This window comes from Arvicanthis niloticus, chromosome 8, assembly GCF_011762505.2.
Source record: "Arvicanthis niloticus isolate mArvNil1 chromosome 8, mArvNil1.pat.X, whole genome shotgun sequence".
NCBI classification, from domain to species: Eukaryota; Metazoa; Chordata; class Mammalia; order Rodentia; family Muridae; genus Arvicanthis; species Arvicanthis niloticus.
Window position 1 is genome coordinate 14,204,455 of NC_047665.1, and position 21,575 is coordinate 14,226,029.

General features: G+C 49.2%; 1 protein-coding gene across 2 annotated transcripts; it reads left to right on the forward strand.

The window, feature by feature from the left end:
- The first annotated feature begins 1,271 nt into the window (after positions 1-1,271).
- On the forward strand, positions 1,272-16,751 carry Susd3 (sushi domain containing 3). 2 transcript variants are annotated; one of them, XM_034510341.3, is made up of 5 exons: positions 1,272-1,425; positions 8,977-9,165; positions 10,479-10,626; positions 11,844-12,032; positions 16,247-16,751. In XM_034510341.3, exons 1-5 carry the CDS (start codon positions 1,338-1,340, stop codon positions 16,440-16,442), a joined length of 810 nt encoding a protein of 269 aa, XP_034366232.1. In that variant the 5' UTR covers positions 1,272-1,337; the 3' UTR covers positions 16,443-16,751. The 2 variants fall into 2 exon arrangements, with proteins under 2 accessions (XP_034366232.1, XP_076795170.1); XM_076939055.1 differs by lacking the exon at positions 1,272-1,425 and adding an exon at positions 6,738-6,843 and having other exon boundaries at positions 16,247-16,587.
- The last annotated feature ends 4,824 nt before the right edge of the window (positions 16,752-21,575 follow it).

Consider the following 21,575-nt stretch of genomic DNA (forward strand, 5'->3'; position numbering starts at 1 on the left):
GAACCAGGCATAACCAACTCATCTCCTTCCCTCTAACCTACCACCAGGACATTATTCCTAGTGGCTCCCGTGGACAGCTCTTATCTGACCCTCTTACCCTTTGACAATGAAATGTTAGGGCTTGAGTCATTGTGAAAGGCTTTGGGGGTGCAATTCTCATTTGTCTGTGGAGTGGAGATTAGAATAAAGAACCAAGAAAGCCAGAGCTGGAAGGATAGCTCAGCAGTTAAGAGCACCTGCTGTTCTTGCAATGTGATTTGAGTTTGGTTCCCAGCACCCGCATGGTAACACACAGCCAACCACTGGCATGCAGAAAGTGCTCATATATGCAGGCCAACCATCCACAGGCATAATAGTGAAATAAATCTAAAGAAAAAGGATGCTCTCCTAGAGACTTTGAAGAGTTTTGGCTCTGCCCAGACCCCATCTCTGGCCCCACCTCCTGTATGATGAGTTAACGTGGTTCTGTTGTTCTGTGGAGTTCTATCTGTAGTGCTTTGTTCTGCGAGCCTAGGCAACATCCCCACCCTAAATAACCAGTTACCCAGCACTGCTGAACACCGGGGGAAGGGGGAAGGGGGAAAGGGGAAGGGGTGGCACTGAGCGACACCCGGTGGTAGGTGCGCTTACACCCACAAATCAAGGGCACTTTAGGTCCCTCTAAGTTCCATCCCTGAGCCTACAGGCAGCTGCTCTCACTGGCTGAGAGGGGATCACACAGTGACCTCTGGCTATGTGGCCAGGAATTCTGGTGTCTCCGAAAATGGTGGGGGTGGGGTAGGAGAGGGGTTGGTATCACAGTGGGTTCTGTGGATGGACCTGCCTTTCACGATGTGGCAGAAGGGACATAAGCTTGTTTTCAATGTAAGGACATTGAAGAAAGCCACATTACACGACTGACGAGTTCAAGTGAAAAGGAGACATTAGTGGGTGTAACCAACCCTGACTCCAGCAGAGAAAGGAGAGGCTGGAGATCCGTGATCTACCAGGACATTCACTCTCCAAGGTCACCTGCCTGGCCCTGGAGTCCAGAGGTGGATCGGGAGAAGAAAGGTGTGCATACAGACGGCTCTAGCTCAAGGGCTGACTTCGGTGCGATCAGCCTGGAGGCTCCCATTCTCTGCACCCCACCCCCACCCCCAAGGTGTCCAGTTCCCACTTCGGCCAGGCCGGCCCACTGCAAGGAGTAGGCGGGACCTGACTAAAGTTCAACACTAGTGCCTTGGAGGGCGCTCCCTGGGTGTGGCTAGAGACAGCCACGCCTTCCAACGGCGCGCCCCTCAATAGGCCCCGCCTCCACCTCGCCAGGCTCCTCTGAAGGCTGCGGAGCGCTCAGGATGCGCCGAGTGTCTGCGACCCTTCGGGGCCGGGCGAAGCCCCGGGGGCGTGCTGGGAACACAACGCCGGTCCCAGGGAATCAGACAGGTGAGGGCTGGGGCTGCAGGTCTCAGCGCCCTCTTCACCGACGGAGAAGTGGAGGGGCGAGGGGCTGCTGTGCTGGAGACCCTGTCCAGGGAGGGGGTGTGCATCGCACCGCCAGGAACTTTCTCCAGCGGGCGACCCCAACTGAGCCGAAACGGGGCGGCGAGCGTCCTGAAACCAGGCGGCCCGCACCCCTTAGCGTTTGCACGGATTCGGTGACGGTCGCCCCGCGCAGTCCCAGACGCCTGCGGAAGTCGGAGCCGGCTTCACCTGGCGGTTTGTGCGACCCGGGGTTGGAGGGAGTCATCCCGAGTGTCTTCTGGGCTGCAGAGTTGTTGTTATCTTTGGTGACTACTCCAGCCTCACTTTACAAAAGGGAAAGTGAGCCTGTGAGAGAGGAGATGCTTAGTGGATTGATCCAGCAACCAGGACCCGGGTTGCGTCTAGGCTGTCCAAGGTCAGAGGTCTGGGGGGGAGGGGGAGGGAAAGTGGTTGTTAAGTGTGCAGAAGAGGGTTCCACACTTGATATCAGCCAAAAGGGCGAGAAGTGATGCTGATGTCAGCTTTGCTAACTCTTAGAAGCACAACCAAAACCGCATTTCTCTCAAGAGCTCAGTCCTGTGCCTCTGTGGAGGGCTTAGCCGCATTGCACTAGAGGAAGCTGAGATCTGGAGACACATTGCCCTCACCCTAGCGCAGTGGTTCTTAACCTTCGTAATGCGACCCTTTAATAAGTTCCTCGTGCTGTAGTGACCCCCAACCATACATTTATTTCCGTTGCTGCCTCATAACTGTAATCTTACTAGTTGTGAATCCTCTTGTAAATAACCGTGTCTTCTAATGGTCTTAGGCCATCCCTGTGAAAGGGTCGATTGACTCCCAGGTTGAGGAACCCTTAGTGAGTTTGATTCATTTGATGCCATCCCTTCGTGCAGCCCCACAGGTGTGGCTAGTTTTGGCTTTCTAAGTGTTACTCCACAGGAGTGCCTTTGTGTTTGAAGAGGCTAACCCTTGGCCTGGTACTGCTGAGGAAAGGGAGCATTCTTGTGAGTACCTTCTGCATAGTAGTCTGGAGGAGTAGGTGTCACCAGCTAGGAGAGGTGGATGGCCTTGCCTGAGGTTATCCCACGGCCCTGGGGTGGCCTGAGGCCCTGCTGAGTGTGCAAACAAAAGGCTATTTGCATAGGAATCTCTGGAGAAAGTCTGAGAGTCCAGTGTCTCAGTTGTCCCTTGCCCTGCCTGGCTTCAGGAGAGGTCAGTGTTGTCACGGTCCTTTGCGCCCATCTTCCAAGCGACAAGGCTCCTTGTTAGAGTTTTAGTTGTAATCCTCTCTTACCTGGGCTGAGTCCCTAACCCTGTGCCTCAGTTCCCTTATGAGATACAAGTGTCTGTATTCCTGCCCCCCAGGCTGTGAACAGAAAGCCCTGGCTCTTGAATAATAGAGTCTGTGGGATTTCCTTAGCCTGTGGCCTGTCCTGTTTGCTTAATGGGCTGGGAAGGGAAGGGAGAAGAAAGGGTTTGAAGCCATGTGGAGATAGTTTGGTGTTGTCAGAAGTTAAGTGAGAGATAAAATAATAGGGATATGATGCTCCCACAATCTGTAGAATGGGCCCATTACTGAGTAGGCCAGAGGCATTCTGGAGGTCTGTGTTCTCCTGTGGGTAGGATTCCGGGCAGGACTAAGAGTGTTGTCATCCTGCTCCCCCCACAAAACCCCCACTCAGCCCGGGTCTCCTATCTAGACTGGATAGAGGGTTTGGCTCTGCTCCCAGGGCAGCTCCTGAACTCCTTAGTCCGGGAGGTTTTCCAGGAACGCAGGGTTCCCGTGGCTGGAGGCCACCTCCTGCTAACCCCAGAAAAGGGACCTTGAAAAGTACAAGAGGAGAAGCTCAGTGGGTAGGTGCAAGTGGGCCTTTTGAATGTGTTCTCAGCTTCATCCCTGCAGCCTGCTGTGCCCATTATTACATAGGAGCAACTGAGGCCCAGTGATAGCCAGTGTGAGTCAGCATGATGCTGCCCTCCCCTTGCCGTATACACCCCAGAAGATTCAGAGATACATTTTCTTTGGTTAGAATAATCTCTGTTCTGCCAAGGGAAGGGAACACATGGTCTATAGTATGGAGCCCAGCCTGGATGGCCCATGGTTTCAGGGGCATAGGAAGATGGGCTCAGAGAGACAGATGACTTCCCTGAGGACACAAAGCCAGGCCATGGGCCTTACATACTCAGTATTAAGACCACATGTTGTCCTCGCTGCTGGTGTCCAGGGGTCCTGCTTGTTAGAGTGTCTGTGTCTGGATAAGTCAGTCATCTTTTAAAAGTTTGAATCCCATCCCCACCCCTCCACTCCCCATGATTCACATTTGCCATTTGGAGAGAGGCCGACCCAGAGCAAAATTATATAAGGACTCACTGGCAGGTGGGAACCCAGGCCTGGCTACCAAAGTCCCTGAGGGCTCTGCCCAGAGGCCTGCCTTCCCTTTCCCTGTATTCACACCGCCTCTGCCAGCATAAAAGGGAACATATTAAAAAGGTCAGGGTGAGGGGGCCATGGGCTCCAGGAAGGACAGAAGATGCTGGCTCTGCCTGTGGTCCAAGGTTCCAGATAAAAGATTAACAAACAAGGCTCTTTCCCAAGGCATCCAACTGGCCTCAAGGACTGGGGAGAAGGATGGTGCCCCTCCCAGATCTAGCTATATGCACCTCAGGGAGGAAGAGCCTGGGAACCGAGCTACTGCGAGTGGACTGGGTTAAGATGTCAGGCGGGCAGGTGGCCTTGCTGTGCCCATCTGTCCCTCGCTCCACCCCCTAAGCCTGGAGGGTCAGGCTGGATCACACACGATTTTCCTTTGAACATTAATTCCATTTGCTTTTCTTTTTCTGTTGCTTTTCGATCTCTTAAAGATTTACTTCCACAAAAAACAAAACAAAACAAAGTGGCCCCCAGGGTTACCAAAGTAAGATCTGTAACAGAACGGTGCCCAGAGGGTGGAGGGTCAGATGCATGGACATGGCGAAGGCCTGGGAGATATGCAGTGTCCAGTGTCCAGAGGCAGTGCACAGAGAAGGTTCAGAGCCACTTGCTGTCAGCTTAGCTGAGTGCCTTCCTAAGAACACGGGGTGTCTTCTAGCTCAATTAGGAAGTAGACTGTGCCTGCTGGGTCTGGGTCTGGAGGGGCAGTTTTGAGCAGTGGAGGGGCAGATGGGGCTTGATTCTTGGATGCCAGGCATGGGGAGAGTCTGTGAGGTGTGGAAGAGGAAGAGTTGTGAATCTGTAGGTTGAGTTGGGGAGGGCGTCTCTCTCTGAGTGAGTACCTTTTTGTTTGTTCCTTTAGTTTTTGAAACAGGGTTTCTCTGTGAAGTCCTGGCTGTCCTGGAACTCACTCTGTAGACCAGGCTAGCCTCTAACTCAGAGATCCACCTACCTCTGCCTCCCAGGTGCTGGATTGAAAGTTGTGTGCCTTGAAGAGGTCTCCTTGTGTGGCTCATGGTGGCCTCAAACTCACTATCTTGCTTCACCCTCCTGAGTATCTGTGTCAGTATGCCCAGGGGTTGCAGGCTTCATAAACTTTGAGAGCATATCTCTGCCTGCCCAGTGCTCGCTTGTTGCTTGCTTGCTTTCTTTCTTTCTTTCTTTCTTTCTTTCTTTCTTCCTTTCTTCCTTTCTTCCTTTCTTCCTTTCTTCCTTTCTTTGGTTATTTTGGGGTGGGGGGGGAGGTTTCAAGACAGGGTTTCTCTGTGTAGCCCTGGCTGTCCTGAAACTCACTCTCTAGACCAGGCTGGCCTCAAACTCAGAAATCCGCCTGCCTCCACCTCCCAAGTGCTGGGATTAAAGGCGTGCGCTACCACTGCCCAGCAGCCCAGTGCTTTCTGTACATTTGTTCACAGGCCATGGGAGGCTGAGGAAGCCTGGGTGACCAGGTTTGTGGGCCTCAAGCCCACAGAAGCCTCTAGAAGATGTGTTCGTCCCAGAGTAGAATTTACCAGCCTTGCAGGCCCAGGGATGGGTGAGAGAGACCCTGATGGAGTCTTGGGATGGAGATTCCCTGTGCTGTGAACTTGGAGGACAGCGAGAGAGAGACTGAGTGTGTGAATGTTTGTGTGCGTGTATGCATGCATGTATGCATGTGTGTGCACGTGTATAAAGTGATGCCAGCCTGGCCTGGAGTGTTTGAGATACTGCTTAAAGCCCTACCTGAGGGCTGCAGTTCAGTTGGTGCAGTACTTGCCTGGCATGCATGATCCTGGATTCCATCCTTGGCGTGGTATAGACCTACTGTGGGCATACAGTAATCTGCTCACTGGGAAGGTGGAGACAGGAGGTTTAGGAGTTGATTCAGGGTGGTCTGGAGTACATGAGACACTGGTTCAAGGTGTACCAAGGCACTAATCCTGTGAACCAGTCCTGCCTCTGTGTCTCTACCACACAGCCCTGCCCTCCCTGTGGCCCAGTAAGGCAGAATACCCATTTTGCAGATGGGGAAGTGTGAGGTCAGTGTGAAATGTGGGCTGAAATTTGCTGCTGGATCCGATCCGGGAGCTTGTGTGTTTATCTCTGCTCTCATATTGAGGCGGGGAGCAGTCTGAGGTCTTGGGTTGGAAAACCCAGACTATTCCCAGCCAGGGCCACTTTCTCTGTGCTTCCTTCAGCTCGGGTTAAAGGAAGTTGGTCCTCCCTGGCCGGAAGTCTCCTTGAGTAACACAAGAGGAAGGGCTCATCCCCATTGTCTACCTCTGTCCTTTGACCAAATGTCTCTATTTACCTTGTAATGGAAGAACAGTAGTTGGCGGCTATACCCTGGGAATCCTCTAGAGAGCTGGCTAGAAATGCCATGTTTGGGACCAGGACAGCAATTGAAGCTCCTTCGTCCCATGTCTCTCCCAGTCTACCTAACCAGGCTGTTCACTCCACCCTGACGTCTTCCATATCTGCTCTGGCGCTGCCATCCCTCTTGGGCATGCACTAGAAGTGATCTATGCTTTTATTTAGCTCTTTAATTTGACGAAAGCTCCTGAGCTTCTGACACTCATTGTGGCAGGGCTGGCTGGTCCTCTTTCCTTGGTGATTGTCGTAGGCTTCACCCTTCATCCCCCACAGATAGGAGGCTCAATGACAGGACAGGAAATCTGCCTTTTAAGATTCGTGACTGGCTGTCTGCGAGGTGTACCAAGGCCTTACAGTCTCTAGCTGAGGACAAGCATCCCCTCCCAGCAGAGCCCTCCCCAAAGCACCGGATGTGGCTGTTGACAGACATAGCGTGAACCAAGTGGGGCCGCCGCAGTGCCCCACCCCCTCTGTAGCTAAGATGTATTTAGGGGAAGTGGACGACGGTGGTTTCCTTGATGAGCCACAGACATTTCATCCAATCCTCTTGAAAGGCTGCCTGGTGTTCCACTTGTAGGAGATGAGACAAGTACAGAGTAAGTAGTCCCCAGGTGATAAGGGCAACTGTCAATCTAGGTTCTCTGGTACCACAGCCTGGGCTGGCCCAGCTTGGGTGCATGGAAGGCTTCAGTCTGTCACAGCTGTTCTGTGTGGCAGATACTCGAGCTGCCAGCCACCCCTACCAGCCAGGACCCTTTGTGTTGAAGTTCTAGTTTAGTAAAGCTCTGTGCGGCTGGACCACTGTGGTGGGTGTTGCTACCCCTGCCTCCTCTCTGTCTATCTGCTACCAAACTGGTAGCAGGTGGTGAGGGTGGGCCTTCACTCTGCTAGCTCAGCTGCAGAAGAATGCAGAAGTTGTCACTCTAAATTGAGGACTGGGAAGTGTTGGCTGCCTGGCATCCTGGGGAAGAGCCCGGAGGCTGTTCTGTGTCTGCACAGCCATGTCTATCTACCACAGCTCTAAAGTCCCGCGTCTGCTTCTCTGGCCAGGGGAATAGTGCATTTCCATATTCCAGAATACTGCAAAGGCAAAGGTGGGTGAGGAGCCTGATTGATCTGTGAGGTCAGCTTCCTTCCTCGGTCCCACCCTGATGTTTATGGAGACAGAGCTGGCACTCCGTGAAGAGAGATGAGACTCTGGAATCAAGAATTCAAGCTATGGCCAGAGATAGTGGTGTATGCCTTTATGCCCAGCACTTGGGAGTTTGAAGCCAGCCTGGTCTACAGAGTAAGTTCCAGGACAGCCAGGGCTACACTGAGAAACTTGTCTCAAAAAAAACAAATAAACAAACAAACAGAATTCAAAATATGGCTGCCAGCTAGTGACCCACAGCCAGTGAGTTACTAGGGTTACCAGTCTTCATGCTTTCATGACAAGCATTTTACTGACTGAGCCAGCATCTCCCTGGCCCTTCTGCATCTCTGTTTAAGGACAACCATTGCTGTCCCTGCTTCCTAGCGTTTTGCTACAATTTGCATTAGCCCCTTTTTGGGGGGATGGGGTACCTTGATGAATGAATCTGTGCTTCTTGCTGGAGAGGTGTTTTCCAGATTCTTGCTGTTCCACCAGGCTCTGAGGTGAGCATCCTGTTACAGGAGTCGGGGTAGCATCACAGTGTACAGAGTAGCCCTCACACTCACCAGACTTTATCCAAGAAGGCCTGGATATCACTACAATCTGGGGAGTCACTTTTCTACCCCAAGGGATACTGGTCTTCATCATCACTAGCTGTTGTATCCTGTTAGGATGGAACCCAGAGCCTCGCTACATGATAGGCAAGTGCTGTACCACAGGGGGATAACCCATCTCATGTCTTTCTTTTAATCTCTGCCACCTTGGGGCCACAGAGATGACAACATGGTTAGTACCACTTGCAGGCGGATCACACTTTCAACCCAGTGCTTGGGAGGCGGGCACAGCTGGTTTCTATGAGTCCCAACAACAAAAGAGCACTTGCTACTCTAGCAGAGGACCTGAGCTTTTTCCCAGAATCCTTCAGGTGGCTCACCACAGCCTGCGACCTAGCTCTAGGGAATCAGCCCCTTCTGGCCTCTGAGGGCACCTGTGCTCACATGCGTACACACAGACACACATACATATACACATCATTAAAGAAATAAAAATCTTAACCACCTTGCTGAGGTGAGATCAGGTGTCATTCAAGTTCTTGGTTTGCTGTGTGGTGAGCTGCTGGCCATTGTATCTCTTGTATTCCTTGCTTACACATTAGTTCAATTTTAAAAGAGAATTATGTTTACCTCTTGTTGGTAAGATCTCTTTGCAAATCGAAGAGATTGGAGTTTTGTTTACTTTCTAGATATCTTTTTGTTCATCTGAGTTAATGTTTATCTTTCAGTTATTAAGAGGTAACAAATGATCGATTTTCATGTTTCTCTCTCTTCCCTCCCTCCCTCTACTTCTCCTTCCCTTCATTTCTCCCTCCCTCTATCCCTGCTCTCTCTCTCTCTGCTGCCTTTGGAACAATGCTTAGCTAATCATTGTAATATTGTCATTTATTGTCTTAACACAATCCTCAGACCATATAGATTTGCAGACCACATACAGCTGGTCAGTGCCCAACTCTGGAGGGCCTCCTGGGGGGCTGTGCCAGAGACCTCTCTGCCCTCTGCTGACCACACCCCAGCCTCACAGCTGTTTTTCTCTCCAGGCACCTGTGCTCAGCTCCGTCCCCCTCCTCAAGGCACCTTGCAAGTTGTCCGTGGAGATGGCACTTCACTGGGGACTGTACTCATATTCCACTGTCCCTCTGGCCACCAGATGGTGGGGTCCGGACTCCTCACTTGTGCCTGGAATGGGAGCACCGCTGACTGGTCTTCAGGAAGCCCTGTGTGCAAAGGTATGCCCTCCTCCTTCCTGAGAGGCCCTGGCTCAGCTACTGGAGGGGTAGGAGATTGGGTCCCCAGATTCTGTCACGTCAAAGGTCCAGTCATAGGCTAGCCCACATTGACTGTTCTCTTCCCACTATTGCCTGCTCTCACATCTGAATACAGATGCAGCGCTGGCTTCAACCCTTTGCTGCTGCCCTGGCACCTGACTGGTCACTAGTGCCATCTAAGCTGGTGCTCTGGCATCTGTGAAGTAGGAAAACAACCCTATCTACTTCCTTGCCCACCCTCCTTTCCTTAATGAAGGCCTCAGGCAAACCCTGACCAGTGTTCTAGGTACCAAGAATTCTAGGAATTAGGAGCACAGAGGGCCAGGATTGTGCCAGCCCTGGATCCCTTGTCTCAAGGAAGGAAGACTCATATTTGTCTGGCTTTATGTGTAGAACCTGTCTTGACTATCCAGGGCCTTATGTGGACTTTTCCTAAGTGAAGGATGGTATATTATGTTAGTGCACAGAGTCAAAATAGCTTGGTGCTTCCATGTACTTCCCAGAGCCTCTACCATCCTGTGTTAGCTCAATCTCTTGAGATGAGGGTGTCTGTGAGGACTACCTTCTGAGACTGAGAACCCAAAATGGCAGGGCTAACCTGTCAAGGACATAACCCAGGTGTTGTTCAGGTGTCCCAGGAGTGAGCCTTATGGGGTTAGGAACCCCCTAGGGGCAAAGGGTGCACCCTTACATCTTGTGGGTGATTCTTAGCTGTCCCCCCCATTTCAGAGCCCTTCATCTACCATTGGTTAAAGCATGTCTTATCTCTCGGAGAGCTGGAATCTAAACTCTAGATGGGGGCTGAAAAGTGCCTGGGGACCTGGACTGTATAGCCCAAGTGTGTATTACAGATATACACGCTTGTTTGAATTACAATCTTAGAATCTTTTTTAAAGAATATTCCCAAGAATCTAATGGGACACGTTCTCACTGACAGCTGAGGTCACATACCTGACCCTGTGCAAGGTTGGCCACATCCATCATTCTGGCTTCTTTCAGGAAGAGGCACTGAGAAGGATCTGCCTGCATGGGTCTTGTGAAAACTGATGGCGCCTCTGCTGATGCAGCCTGTCAAACCTGGCTGACACGATCCCTTCTTGAGAATGTCTTCCTTGATAAATCCCTTTAAATATATTCTTTCCAGATCATTACCTTAGCCACTAGAGCCTGAATGACTTCCCCCAAAATGGACCCTCCTGTGGGCCCCATCCTAGTGACCCTGGGCCTAGCAGGTCAGGATCAGCTGTGCCAAGAGCTGTGGTTTTCCCTTGCAGCTGTGCCACCGCACGAGACCTTCGGCTTCAGGGTGGCAGTGATTGCCTCCATTGTGAGCTGTGCCATTATTCTGCTCATGTCCATGGCCTTCCTCACCTGCTGCCTCCTCAAGTGTGTGCAGAAAAGTGAGCAGCGGCGTGCTGACAGGTACAGTGGCCTCACGTCCTTCCAGAGGTGTGCCTGACTGTGAGGTTGCTCACCACATCTGCCAGGTCCCCTGGGGCAGCGTCTGAGCGTCCCACAGGTCCATCTGTCCTCATGGACATAGCCATAGTATGTGGCTCCTAGGATTCTGAGGCATATAGCTGGGCTGTGAGGACAAGGGGCGTGTGTGTGTGTGTGTGTGTGTGTGTGTGTGCGCGCGCGTGCGTGTGTTTGCGTGCACGCAAAAACACGTGCATATGCTAGTGTATTTGTGTAGTCTCCCTGTCTCTCTCTGTGTGTGCAGTTGGTTATGTATGAATGTAGAAGTCACAGAACAACCTTGGGTGTCCATCAGGAATTCTGTCTCCACCTCTTGTCTGCGTGTAAGAGTGCTCGGATTATGCTCACATGGTGTGTCCAGATTTTTACACAATCCACCTCTTGTCTGTGTGTAAGGGTGCTCGGATTATGCTCACATGGTGTGTCCAGCTTTTTACACAAGTTCTGGGCATTGGAACTCATGTCTTCATGTTGCACAGGAAATGTTTCCCCAACTCTGCCATTTCCCTGTCCACATACAGGGATCCTGCATACACATATGCCAATCTGTTGTATATACCACATCTGGCAGTAATTGACGCCTCTTTCTCATTGTTTTATTGTGTTAAAACACACACATAAATTCACCATGTTATTCACTGTTAAGGGAATTGAGACAGGTGAGACAGCTCAGTGGGTAAAAGCTCCTGCTGTTAAGTCTGATGACCCATGTTCTGTTCCTAGAACCCACACAGTGACTCCCACAAATTGTCCTCTGACCTCCCTGTGGTGCATGTACCTCCTACCACAAAATAAAAGTGTAATTAAAAAATTAAAACCCTGTATTTTCTGTTCAGCACTGCAAAAATAAATGAATAAGCAAACTATTTTTTTTAAAGGAGTGCCATTTGTTCCATGGCACTTACAGCAAACAAGTTCAGGAGTCAGCTGCTCATGCTAGAACTTTCCACATTTGTTTGCTAAGTTGCTTTTCATTGGAGGCCACACGCTTTTCCCTGTCCCTGGCTGTTAACATCTGAACAGCACAAGGTGTCCTGTTCTCACACCTATAGGTCAGTGGGCCACCGCCACCCAGAACCAAGACGGTGTTTCTGCATGTACACAGTTGTTGGGAGACAAGAGGTCTATCAAGACCCTTCATCCTGAACTCTCTCCTCCAGGACGGCACAAATGTGGTACCAGCTGAGAGGCGAGGACCTGGAGACGGTACAAGCTGCCTACTTGGGCCTCAAGGGACACAACCACAATAACAGCAGCAGCATCAGTGGTGGCAATGGTGGCTCCAGTGGTGGTGGCGGCAAGCCAGGGACTCAACACAGCCAGGCCCATGACAACCACAGCTTTACCACGTAGGTTACCCAAGTCGAAAGGTGGGGGTGTGGTAGGGGTACAGAGGCCCAGGGACCCTTTCTCCAGACCAAGCTCTGCCAGCTCCTGGGATACTGGCCAGCTCACATTCTGGGGACCCTGGTGCACCTACTTCTCTGGTGCCTCAACTCCCAACCCCTGAGCTGTTCCAGTGCTTTAGCCCTCCCAGTCACCTTATCTAGTTTAAACTCAGTGGGATGTGAGGACTGGCAGAGACCTGTGCCTCCTACTGTGCTGTCTGCTATGCCAGAGATGTTATATTCTCATTCTCTCTCTCTCTCTCTCTCTCTCTCTCTCTCTCCCTCTCCCTCTCTCTCTCTTTCTCCCTCTCTTTCTCTTTCTCTCTTCCTCTCTCCCTCCCTCTCGTGCCGGCTGTCCATATTCCCTCTCTTTCTCCTAGCTCCAGGTAGGCATCAGCTATGGGTCTTTCTCTCTTGGTTCACTTTATCTTTTTCCTGAACTAGTAAAAGCACAGTCCTTCTTTGTGTGTCTGTATGTTTGTCTGTCTGTTTGTCTCTAATAGGGTCTCAGGTAGCCCAGGTTGACCTCAGGCTTGCTATGTAGCCAAGGATGATCTTGAACTCCTGATTCACCCACCTCTGCCTTCCACGTGCTGGGACTGCAAGATGGCATACATGGTCTGTGCAATGCTAGTGCGAATCCAGGGCTTTGTACACGCCGGATGAGCACTTTGTCAACCAAGCTGTATCATCAGGCCCAGGACATGCCTTTTCTGACTCTAAAATCTGGCTACCTTGATGGTAGATAGAGTAGAAGATACCTCCAGGGTTGCTGCTGTCATTAATCTGTCTGACTTTGTGCTCAGCATCAAGTTTTGGGGCTCCTTAAATGGAGACAGGCTTGTGTCCTTCATGCTGTGGACTCATGAGGGCCAGGCTGGAAGTCCCATACAGATACCCTGTCCTAATTGGGGTTTCTTTTCCTGTAGTGAACACCATCATCAAACGCAAGATGTGGGAGAAGGGGTTTATTTGGCTTACACTTTCACATCACAGTCCATCATTGGAAGAAGTCAGGACAGGAACAGGAGGCAGGAGGCAGGAGCTGATGCAGAGGCCATGGAGGGGTGCTGCTTACTGGCTTGCTCAGCTTGCTTTCTTATAGAACCCAGAACCACCAGCACAGGGGTGGTCCTACCCACAATGGGTTGGGCCCTCCCACATCAATTACTAATTAAGAAAATACCTTACAGCCAGATCTTCTGGAGGAATCTTCTCAGTTGAAGTTTCTTCCTTTCAGATAACTCTAGCTTATATCAAGTTGATATAAAACTAACCAGCAAAAGCCCAGCGTGGTGGTGCACAGCTTTGATCCCAGCACTTGGGAGACAGAGGCAAGCAGATATCTGAGTCTGAGGCCAGCCCAGTCTACAAAGTACAAAGGTAGTTAGTTCCAAGACAACCAAGGCTGTACAGAAAAACCCTCTCTTGAAAAACAGAACAAAACAAAAGACCTAACCAGAACAAACCCATTGTCTCTTTGGTGCCTGCCCACCCAACACTGAGCTGTGAATTCTTATCATGGGTCTTCTGTGGAGGCTTCTACCAGTTACTTCTCTGTTGCTGTGATAAAAACACCATGATCAAAAGCAGCTTCCAAAAGAAAACTTATTTTGATGTTAAAGGCAGCCAGAGTAAGCTTACTTACTCTTACAGAATAAGTAAGTAAGAGACAACTTTTCAACAGTACATGACAAGCAGAGAGCAAACTGGAAGTGGAGAGATGCTGTACACTGTCAAAGCCCACCCTCAGTTATGTGTTTCCTTCAGCAAGGCTGCACCTCCAAAGGTTCCATAAACAGCGCCACCAACTGGGCACTAAGTGTTCAAATACATGCCCCTGTGGGGAACATTTCTCATTCAACTCAGAGCAGCATTTCTCGTTGGTCTGTGGGTCAGGATAACTTTGAGGGTCATTCTGACCCTTTCACAGGGTCAGAAAGCACAGATATTTATATTTCAGTTTGTAACAGTATCAAAATTACAGTTATGAAGTAGTAATGAGAATAATTTTACCAGAACATCAGGGACTGTATTAAAGGGTCACAGCATTAGGAAGCTTGAGAACCATTTCACCAGCGTCACAGACTGCCAGAGACAAGCCTGTGGTCTCTGAACTGAAGTTGAGTCCCTTAGGTCCCTTCACTATTGGGGCATGAGGGGATTCTGGCTGTGGGCTAAGAGTCCAAAGTGATCATCCTGGATCTGCTGCGATTTGGGGGTTACCAGGCAGTGTATTGACGTGCGATTCCGGTGTCTTGTGGAGTAGCCACGGTATACTTTTTAATTCTTCTTTCTTTGTTCATTTCATTGCTATTGGTTCACAATGAACTCATGATCTTTTTGAGAGAGAGAAAAGAATAGTTGTTTGAGACAGGGCCTCATGTAGCCTAAGCAACCCTCAGACTCACTATGTGGCCGATTATAAACTTGAAGTCAGGATTCATCTGTTTCTACCTCCCAAGTACAGGGATTACAGGCATTTGACACCATGCCCAGCAAGAAAATTGTGTAAATATCCTGGAGGGCTGCCCTCTGCCCCTCCTCAGCCCTTCGCTTTCTTTGGCTCTGGTGGCTTATTTGGCAGCAGAAGCCCTGCATGACTGCACTCAGCTTCTTCTGCTGTACTTTGAACTTGGGCTTCGTGCGTTCTGGGCCAGCTTGATGCTGTTCTTTGTCCTACTTGCTCACCTAAGGCAGCAGAGCCCCTGCTCTTCCCTGTGGGGTCTCAGCTGCTCCACACCTCATCTGCCTGGACTGCAGGAATCAAGAGGTACTTGTACCCTATATTGTTTAGATATCCTGAGGCCAGGCCTGTGACTCTGCCCTGGGCTCATTTGAGAGCTCAGTAAATATTGGTCATCATTGTTATAACCGCATCTGTCCTTACATAGGAGAGAAAACAGAGGCATAAAAATGGCCACCTGTATGGCTCCATGTCATGTATGGTGTGATAGGTCTAATGCTTTCAAAGAAAGTATCCATTTTCCCGTGTCATCCATCATGTTGGAAATTGGCTCTGCCTTCAGCTTTCTGCCTGATGACGAGTCCTGTTTACTATGGATGCCTGAGGGCTTTGAGTCTTATTCTTGATTCTGTTTGACTGGCTTCAGGTTTTGCTATGTTTCCCAGGCTGTTTTGGAATTTCTGAGCTTAAGGGATCCTCCTGCCTCAGCCTCCTGAGTTGCTGGAGCTACAGATGTGTGCCTGGCTAGTTTTCTTTATTAGGTAGCATCTTCAGGCTAATCCTAGGAGTGGATTGTTTAAGTCAAGTAGTTTGATCCTTTGTCCCAGAGTTCCTTATAAGTTTGGCCAATTCTTATGAGAAATGTCCTTTCCAAGGGAGGCCAGAGTTATAAAACAAAACATGAAAGAAATGAGCAGAGGAGTGGGAATGTATTATATAATAGCTCAGGCGGCAGAGGCCTTGCTTCACATACTTGAAGCCCTGGGTTCAATTCTCAATACTGTGAAAACTGTGCTTGCTGTCACATACCTGTAACTCTAGCACTAGTTTCATTCATGTATTTACAAAACCACTAGACCATTGCTTAATTTCTGCCACCTGTAGTTTTCCTCGTAGGGAGGGGTAGAGGAAGCATTGGTCTGGGAACATGTCCAGGAGGCAATGCCGGAAACAACTGCTCAGGAGAGTCCACTGCGGGAGGAGAGGGAGACAGCACCTCAGGAGAGGGGCATATGTGAGAAGAGGTGGGTAGCCAGGCAGGCTGAAGAGAGCAGAGGCCTGGAGTCTAGAAACTAGAGATGGGAACGGGCCAACAGGTAGGCAGGACCAGCTCATTAGCCTGGAGAATTGGTTTGTGAGGGAGCTGAAGGGAATTGGGGGTATAGAAGGTAGGTGGCCTAGCCTCCAAAGGGGACATATCCAGGAGAGGAAGTGACATCTTTTCCTGCCTGGGGCATCCTGTGGCTAAGCAGCTGGACTCCTACAATTCTCACAGACACTGAAACATCCCCAGCAAGTTCCTTTTCTCTGGGAGCTGGCATGAGAGAGCCGAGATTCAGGAAGATCCTGTGACAGGTATTGGGGGATGATACTTCTAACAAGAGAAGGCCCCTTGGGCAGTGGTCTAGCCTGAGTCCATTAAGGCCTTGGGTGAGCCTAGAAAGGCCCATCACTCTCTTCCTCCAACTCAAGCCTCTTCTTCCCACAGAGACCTCAGCGACATCAGAGAGCAGCCTGGTGTGACCAGCAGTGTGGACAAAGACCCCTGGACTTTCAGGATGGGAACTCCAGGCCCTGGTGGCTCCTCCAGCTCTCCGTGCACCTATGTGATGGTCCACACAATGAACTCTGCAGGGCTGGCCCCTGGAAATCCCATGAGGCCCAAAGTGTACCTTCCAGGGTGACCCCACCAGCCAGAAACCTGCAACTCAACATTTGCCCAGCTGGAGATGGGCCAGGGCAGTCACTTCCAGGTATAGGGGGCCATTGGAAGCCTCGCTGGCATTAAAGGCTGTGGCCCCAGTGGGGAACAGTTTTTCCTGGAGGAGACCTCTGTGGCTGTTACAGGATCTGCTCATTGAACTGCTACTGGGGTGAGGTCCCAAAGCAGTCACCTCAACCAGGGTTCTTTTAGAGAGACTGAGACATTTTAAGCAGATATAGTTTTGCATAATAGAATATGAAAATATTAATAAAGTACTTTCAGCAATACAGGTAGCTACCTTATCATCTTCTGGGGCATGGACATACCGCCTGGAAGCAGGGACACCGCCCCCACCCCAGGACTTCATATGTAAATTGCAAGTGAGGGAAACAGATGTATTTTCTTTGCATAAAAACATGAAGTGGAATTGGAAGTGTAGCCCGGTTGTATTGTGCAGAACAAGGCTTCAATCCCCAGCACCGTACAAACCAGGCAGGGTGACTTGCACCTGTAATCCCAGTGCTTGGGAGGTAGGGGGAGGAAGATAGGAATTTCAGGATCATCCTCAACCACGTAGTAAGCTCAAGGTTACCCTGGGCTATGGGAAACCCTGTCTAAATAAACAAATTATAAACTCACTTTAAGGTAAAAAACCACCGTCCCAGTTGGCCATCCTAACAAATCCTCGGATCCAGTTGTCATAAAACTGATCACATATACTGATCACGTGTTATCACCCCATGGAGCTCTGAGCTTGTTGGAGACATGGGAGTGATTGAGCTCTGGTTACTCACAGGTCTGTGTTTGCTGCTGGCAGTCAGTGGGGACCTCCTGAGGCCTTAGTGGGGGCCCTTCCATAGGTCCCCACGCCCACTCCAGTTTCCATATAGCCTGGAGGCTGATTTCCAATGTGAGATGTGATGTGAGCTCCAGATGGGGTTGTTGCCTTACAGTCTTTTGCCTTGAAAGTCTCTTTCTTCCCATATTCTGTTCATGAGGAAAACCCCTAATCAGCTGAGTGCCACCAGTATGGGAAAGCAGAAGAAATGGCAGACATGTTTTAAAGCTGTCACATCTGCTGGGTTTACAATCATAGTCCTAGCCACTCAAGAGGGTGAGGCAGAGAGATCACTTCTGAGCTGGGAGTTGGAGGCTAGCCTGAACTATGTAGCAAGATCCCGCCCCACCCAATATCTCAAACAAAAGAACCTCAACCCCACCACAGCTCAGTGGAAGAGCCCTTACCTAACATCATGTAGTTAGGAGCTCAGTCTCCAAGTCAAAACCATCACAGTCACCTGGAAGCCAGCAACTTGTCAAATCAGTTTTATAAAAGCTAGCCCTGCCAGGCATGATGACACATTCCATTGATCCCAGCACTCAGGAGGCAGACCAGCCTGCTCTACATAGCTCTGGGATAGCCAGGGCTATGTAGAAAAAAACCTGGGGTCCCAAAATAGCCATGCCATGACCAGGGTTCTTTTAAAGAGACTCTGAGACATTTTAAGCAGATATTGTTTTGCATAGTAGAATATAAAAATATTAATAAAGTACTTTTGGCAATACAGGTAGCTACATTATCTTCTAGGGCTATAATCCCAGCAACTCATCACAAGCAGAGGCAAGGAGGAGCATGGCAAGTTTAAGCCTAGCCTGATCTACATAGTAAGACTGTCTTTAAAAATAAATAAATGAAAACTAAAAACAGACCCTAACTTACTGGCCTCAGGCCTCACTCTGAGAGGAATGATTTGTACAGCACACTGTATATGCATGCACAGGATGCATACCTGGATGAAAGTGCCTCATAATTTACATCATTTTAGGTGAATTTTGAGTTCAGTGTAGCTCAGGCTCCTGGGTTCTCTCTCACTTCAGAGCCCCAAGTTTGTCTTGGCCAATTAAGAGTATATCTCATGCAGTGCTGTGAGATATTTCAGTGCGTAAACGTGTTTACCACAGAGTCTGGTAGTTCAATCCCCAGGAGCCACATGGTGGAAAGAAAATAAATTCCTGTAGGTTGTCTTCTGACCGTTACATGTATACCATAGCACACGTGGAAAGAGGGCTCCCTTAGAAGGAGGGCTAGAGAGGTGGGTCAGCAATTAAGAGTGAATACTGCTCTCAGAGCGGATCCCTGGTGGGTGTCTCATAACCCCCTGAGCTCCAGTTTCATGGAACCCAAAGTCCTTTTCTGATTACTGTGGACACTTGTACTCAACATGCACACACACAATTTTAAATTGTACACACTTGTGGTCTCCCACAGTTTGGGATATGGCCTGCCTCTCTGGCCATTGAGGAAGGTTAACTTTGTCCTCTCTCCTTTTGGAGGCATGAAAGACATGTTGCACCAGGAGTAAGAGCCTGAGGAAGCAGGTAAGAGGAAGCTGGCGCAGCTGTCCTTAGACCTAGATGTTCCTTGCCTGCTGACGCCATTGTTATAATTTTTCATATAAACAACCATATTCCTGATAGAAGTCACACTGTCCCTCTAATGAATGCATATGTATGTATGTGTGTAGGTGTGTATATATATGTATATAAACCTACATATACACACGTATATACACATCCACACCAGCTAAGAAGAACATACTAAGAATGTATTTTACATTCTCAGGGATAACATTTGTGGACACCTTTGTCCTAGTGCCCTTGTGTTCTGCAGATTTCCAGGGTCAGAGGTCAAGGGCAGTGGTGTATAGACTAGAAGGCTCAGAGCAGTATTCTGTGGGTCCTATGGCCTCAGCTCCAGGTCAGGTCTGCTTTGCCACAGTGGATCTGGATATAGGTCAGAAACAGCTCAACTTTTCCCAGAACTGCAGTCCACCAGCCAGGGTTTGGATAGACAGCAAAGGGCTCTGGGTTCTAAGCAACCACTGGTTCCTGACCCCTGGTGATAATCAAGATGGCAGAGGCTGGACAACCCACAATTTGGTGTATAAAATATTTTTTAATATTTAGTTAATTGTATGTGTATGCATGTTTTGTTTGCATGTATATAAGTGCACTATATGTGTGTCTGGTGCCCACAGAAATTAGATGGGGACACTGGATCCCCTGGAGTGGAAGTTACAGACAGTTATGGACCATGTGGCTACCAGGAATTGAACCCAGGTTCTCTGCAAGAGCAGCAGGTACTTTAACTGCCGAGCTGTCCCTCTGGCCCCAGAATCTTTTAACTTTCAGTTTGAGACACTGTTTCATTAAGTGGTCAGCTAGTCTTGTATTCAGAGCCTCCTGCCTCAGTTTCCCTAATAGCTGAGATGATCACCCCAAGTCACTGGGGACCCTATAGTATAGTTTGGTCTTTAGTTTGTGAGATGGGGTCTTACTGCCTTGCCCAGGCTAGCCTCCAGTTTCTGGGCTCAAGAGATCACCCTGATACTGTCTACAAAGTAGCAGGGACCACCTTCACTTGTGCACCACGCCAACCCAACTAGCCCAGCTCCGACCCCAACTCTTCTTTTTGTGGCCTTGTTTTCCTGAAGCCCAGATATCCCTAAATTGAAGATTACTCTGAACTACCAGTCTTCCCGTCTCTACATTCCGAGTGCTATAAATACAGGCACATGCTATCACATCCAGCTTATGTATTGCTAGGGACCAAAACCAAGGTCTCTCTCTAGGCTGGCCCTCCATATCCTCACCTCTCTGATTCCCTTTTAAGGCTGAAAAGTATTCCACATTCGGTTGCTGCTTTCATCCACGGGCAGACCTGTGAATGGTTTCAACCTCTCTGTTACTGTATATGGTGCTGCTACACGCACAAGTGTGGCCATATTTCTTTGAGACTCAGCTTTCAGTTCTTTTATTTATCTAGAGAATTGACAAACCAGAAGAGATCCCTGTAAGCCCACCCTAGCCCCAAGACATCCCTCAAACTCTGAGTTCACAACTGCTTATACAACATCCTTATATGATCTTTGAGTGGCTTCCTGATAGGACTCCTATTGCTGGTCCCTTCACTCCACTCCAGCTACACTGGATGCCCACAGATACAGAAAGGCCACTCTTGGGTCCTGTGTTGTACTATAAAACACTTCCCCGGTTATCCCACAGCACCCTCACTTCAGCCAGCTCTGTGCTGACATAGCCCAGTGGGGGACCACTTGTGAGTCTGCACGAAGCCCTGCATTTGATCCTCAGCACTGTGTATGCATGCACAGACAAGAATCATTTGTCTTTGCTGGCTTGTGGGTGTATAAACTGAGGATAGGGCCACTCTATGCTACAGTTAAAGGGAAGAAGGGTTTTATTGTAGACTTGGGAGAGAACAGACAGAGGCATCTGGAAGAGTCTAAAGCAGAAGAGAAATAAGTGGTCTGAACATGGCCAGCAGACTGGACCTGGTCAGGGCTGTCTGTGAGAGAGAATACCAGGGAGAGAGAATAGAGAAAACACAGTGAGAGAAGCAGGAACTGAGAAGAGAGAGAGTGAGGTCTGTGAGCCAAAGGGAGTTGAGTAGTGTAGGTCATGGGAAGGATGATAGATAGCTAGGTAGCTAGGATGCTAGCATGGACTCTGAAATGTGTAAAAGGTACTTGTGATGCTCAGAGGCTGGAGGCCAGCAGGAGCTTTGATATGCTAATAGGCACCGCCAGAAGTAAGGGAAAATGCCTTCTTTTGGTAGATAGGAACCAGCTTCACAAGTCCCTCCATCAGACTTCTTCCTATATAGTCAAGGTTGAGCCCACTGGACCGCCTTTTGGAGTTTGAGGAATTGGAGTTTCTGTATATGACATATATATATATATATATATATATATATATATATATATATGTATATGACAGATATATATATATATACATATATATATATGGGTATATGACAGAGATGTATAGGTATATTTCAGCACCATGGGAAGCACTTTCTAGTCTATATTTAGAAAACAACCAAAGGAAGTTTGAGCCTGTGATTATGATAATGGCAGCCAGAGCTTTATTAAGGCTAGATTAATAGCTTACCAGAACTACATTAATATATTAAACTCTGAACTTTTGAAGTCTTAATACCATGTATCATCTTGAGGTCTCTTTTTTTTCACAGACATTACTCACTTTCTTGGACCTTTACAACTCTCATTTACATACCTTAAATCACTTCCTT

Excerpts from the sequence above, each read along its gene's own strand:
- Susd3 (XM_034510341.3), top strand. The coding sequence starts at position 1,338 with ATGCGCCGAGTGTCTGCGACCCTTCGGGGCCGGGCGAAGCCCCGGGGG. Across the intron at positions 1,426-8,976 it reads GGTCCCAGGGAATCAGACAG|GCACCTGTGCTCAGCTCCGT; the intron begins GTGAGGGCTGGG and ends TTTTCTCTCCAG. Across the intron at positions 9,166-10,478 it reads AGGAAGCCCTGTGTGCAAAG|CTGTGCCACCGCACGAGACC; the intron begins GTATGCCCTCCT and ends TTTCCCTTGCAG.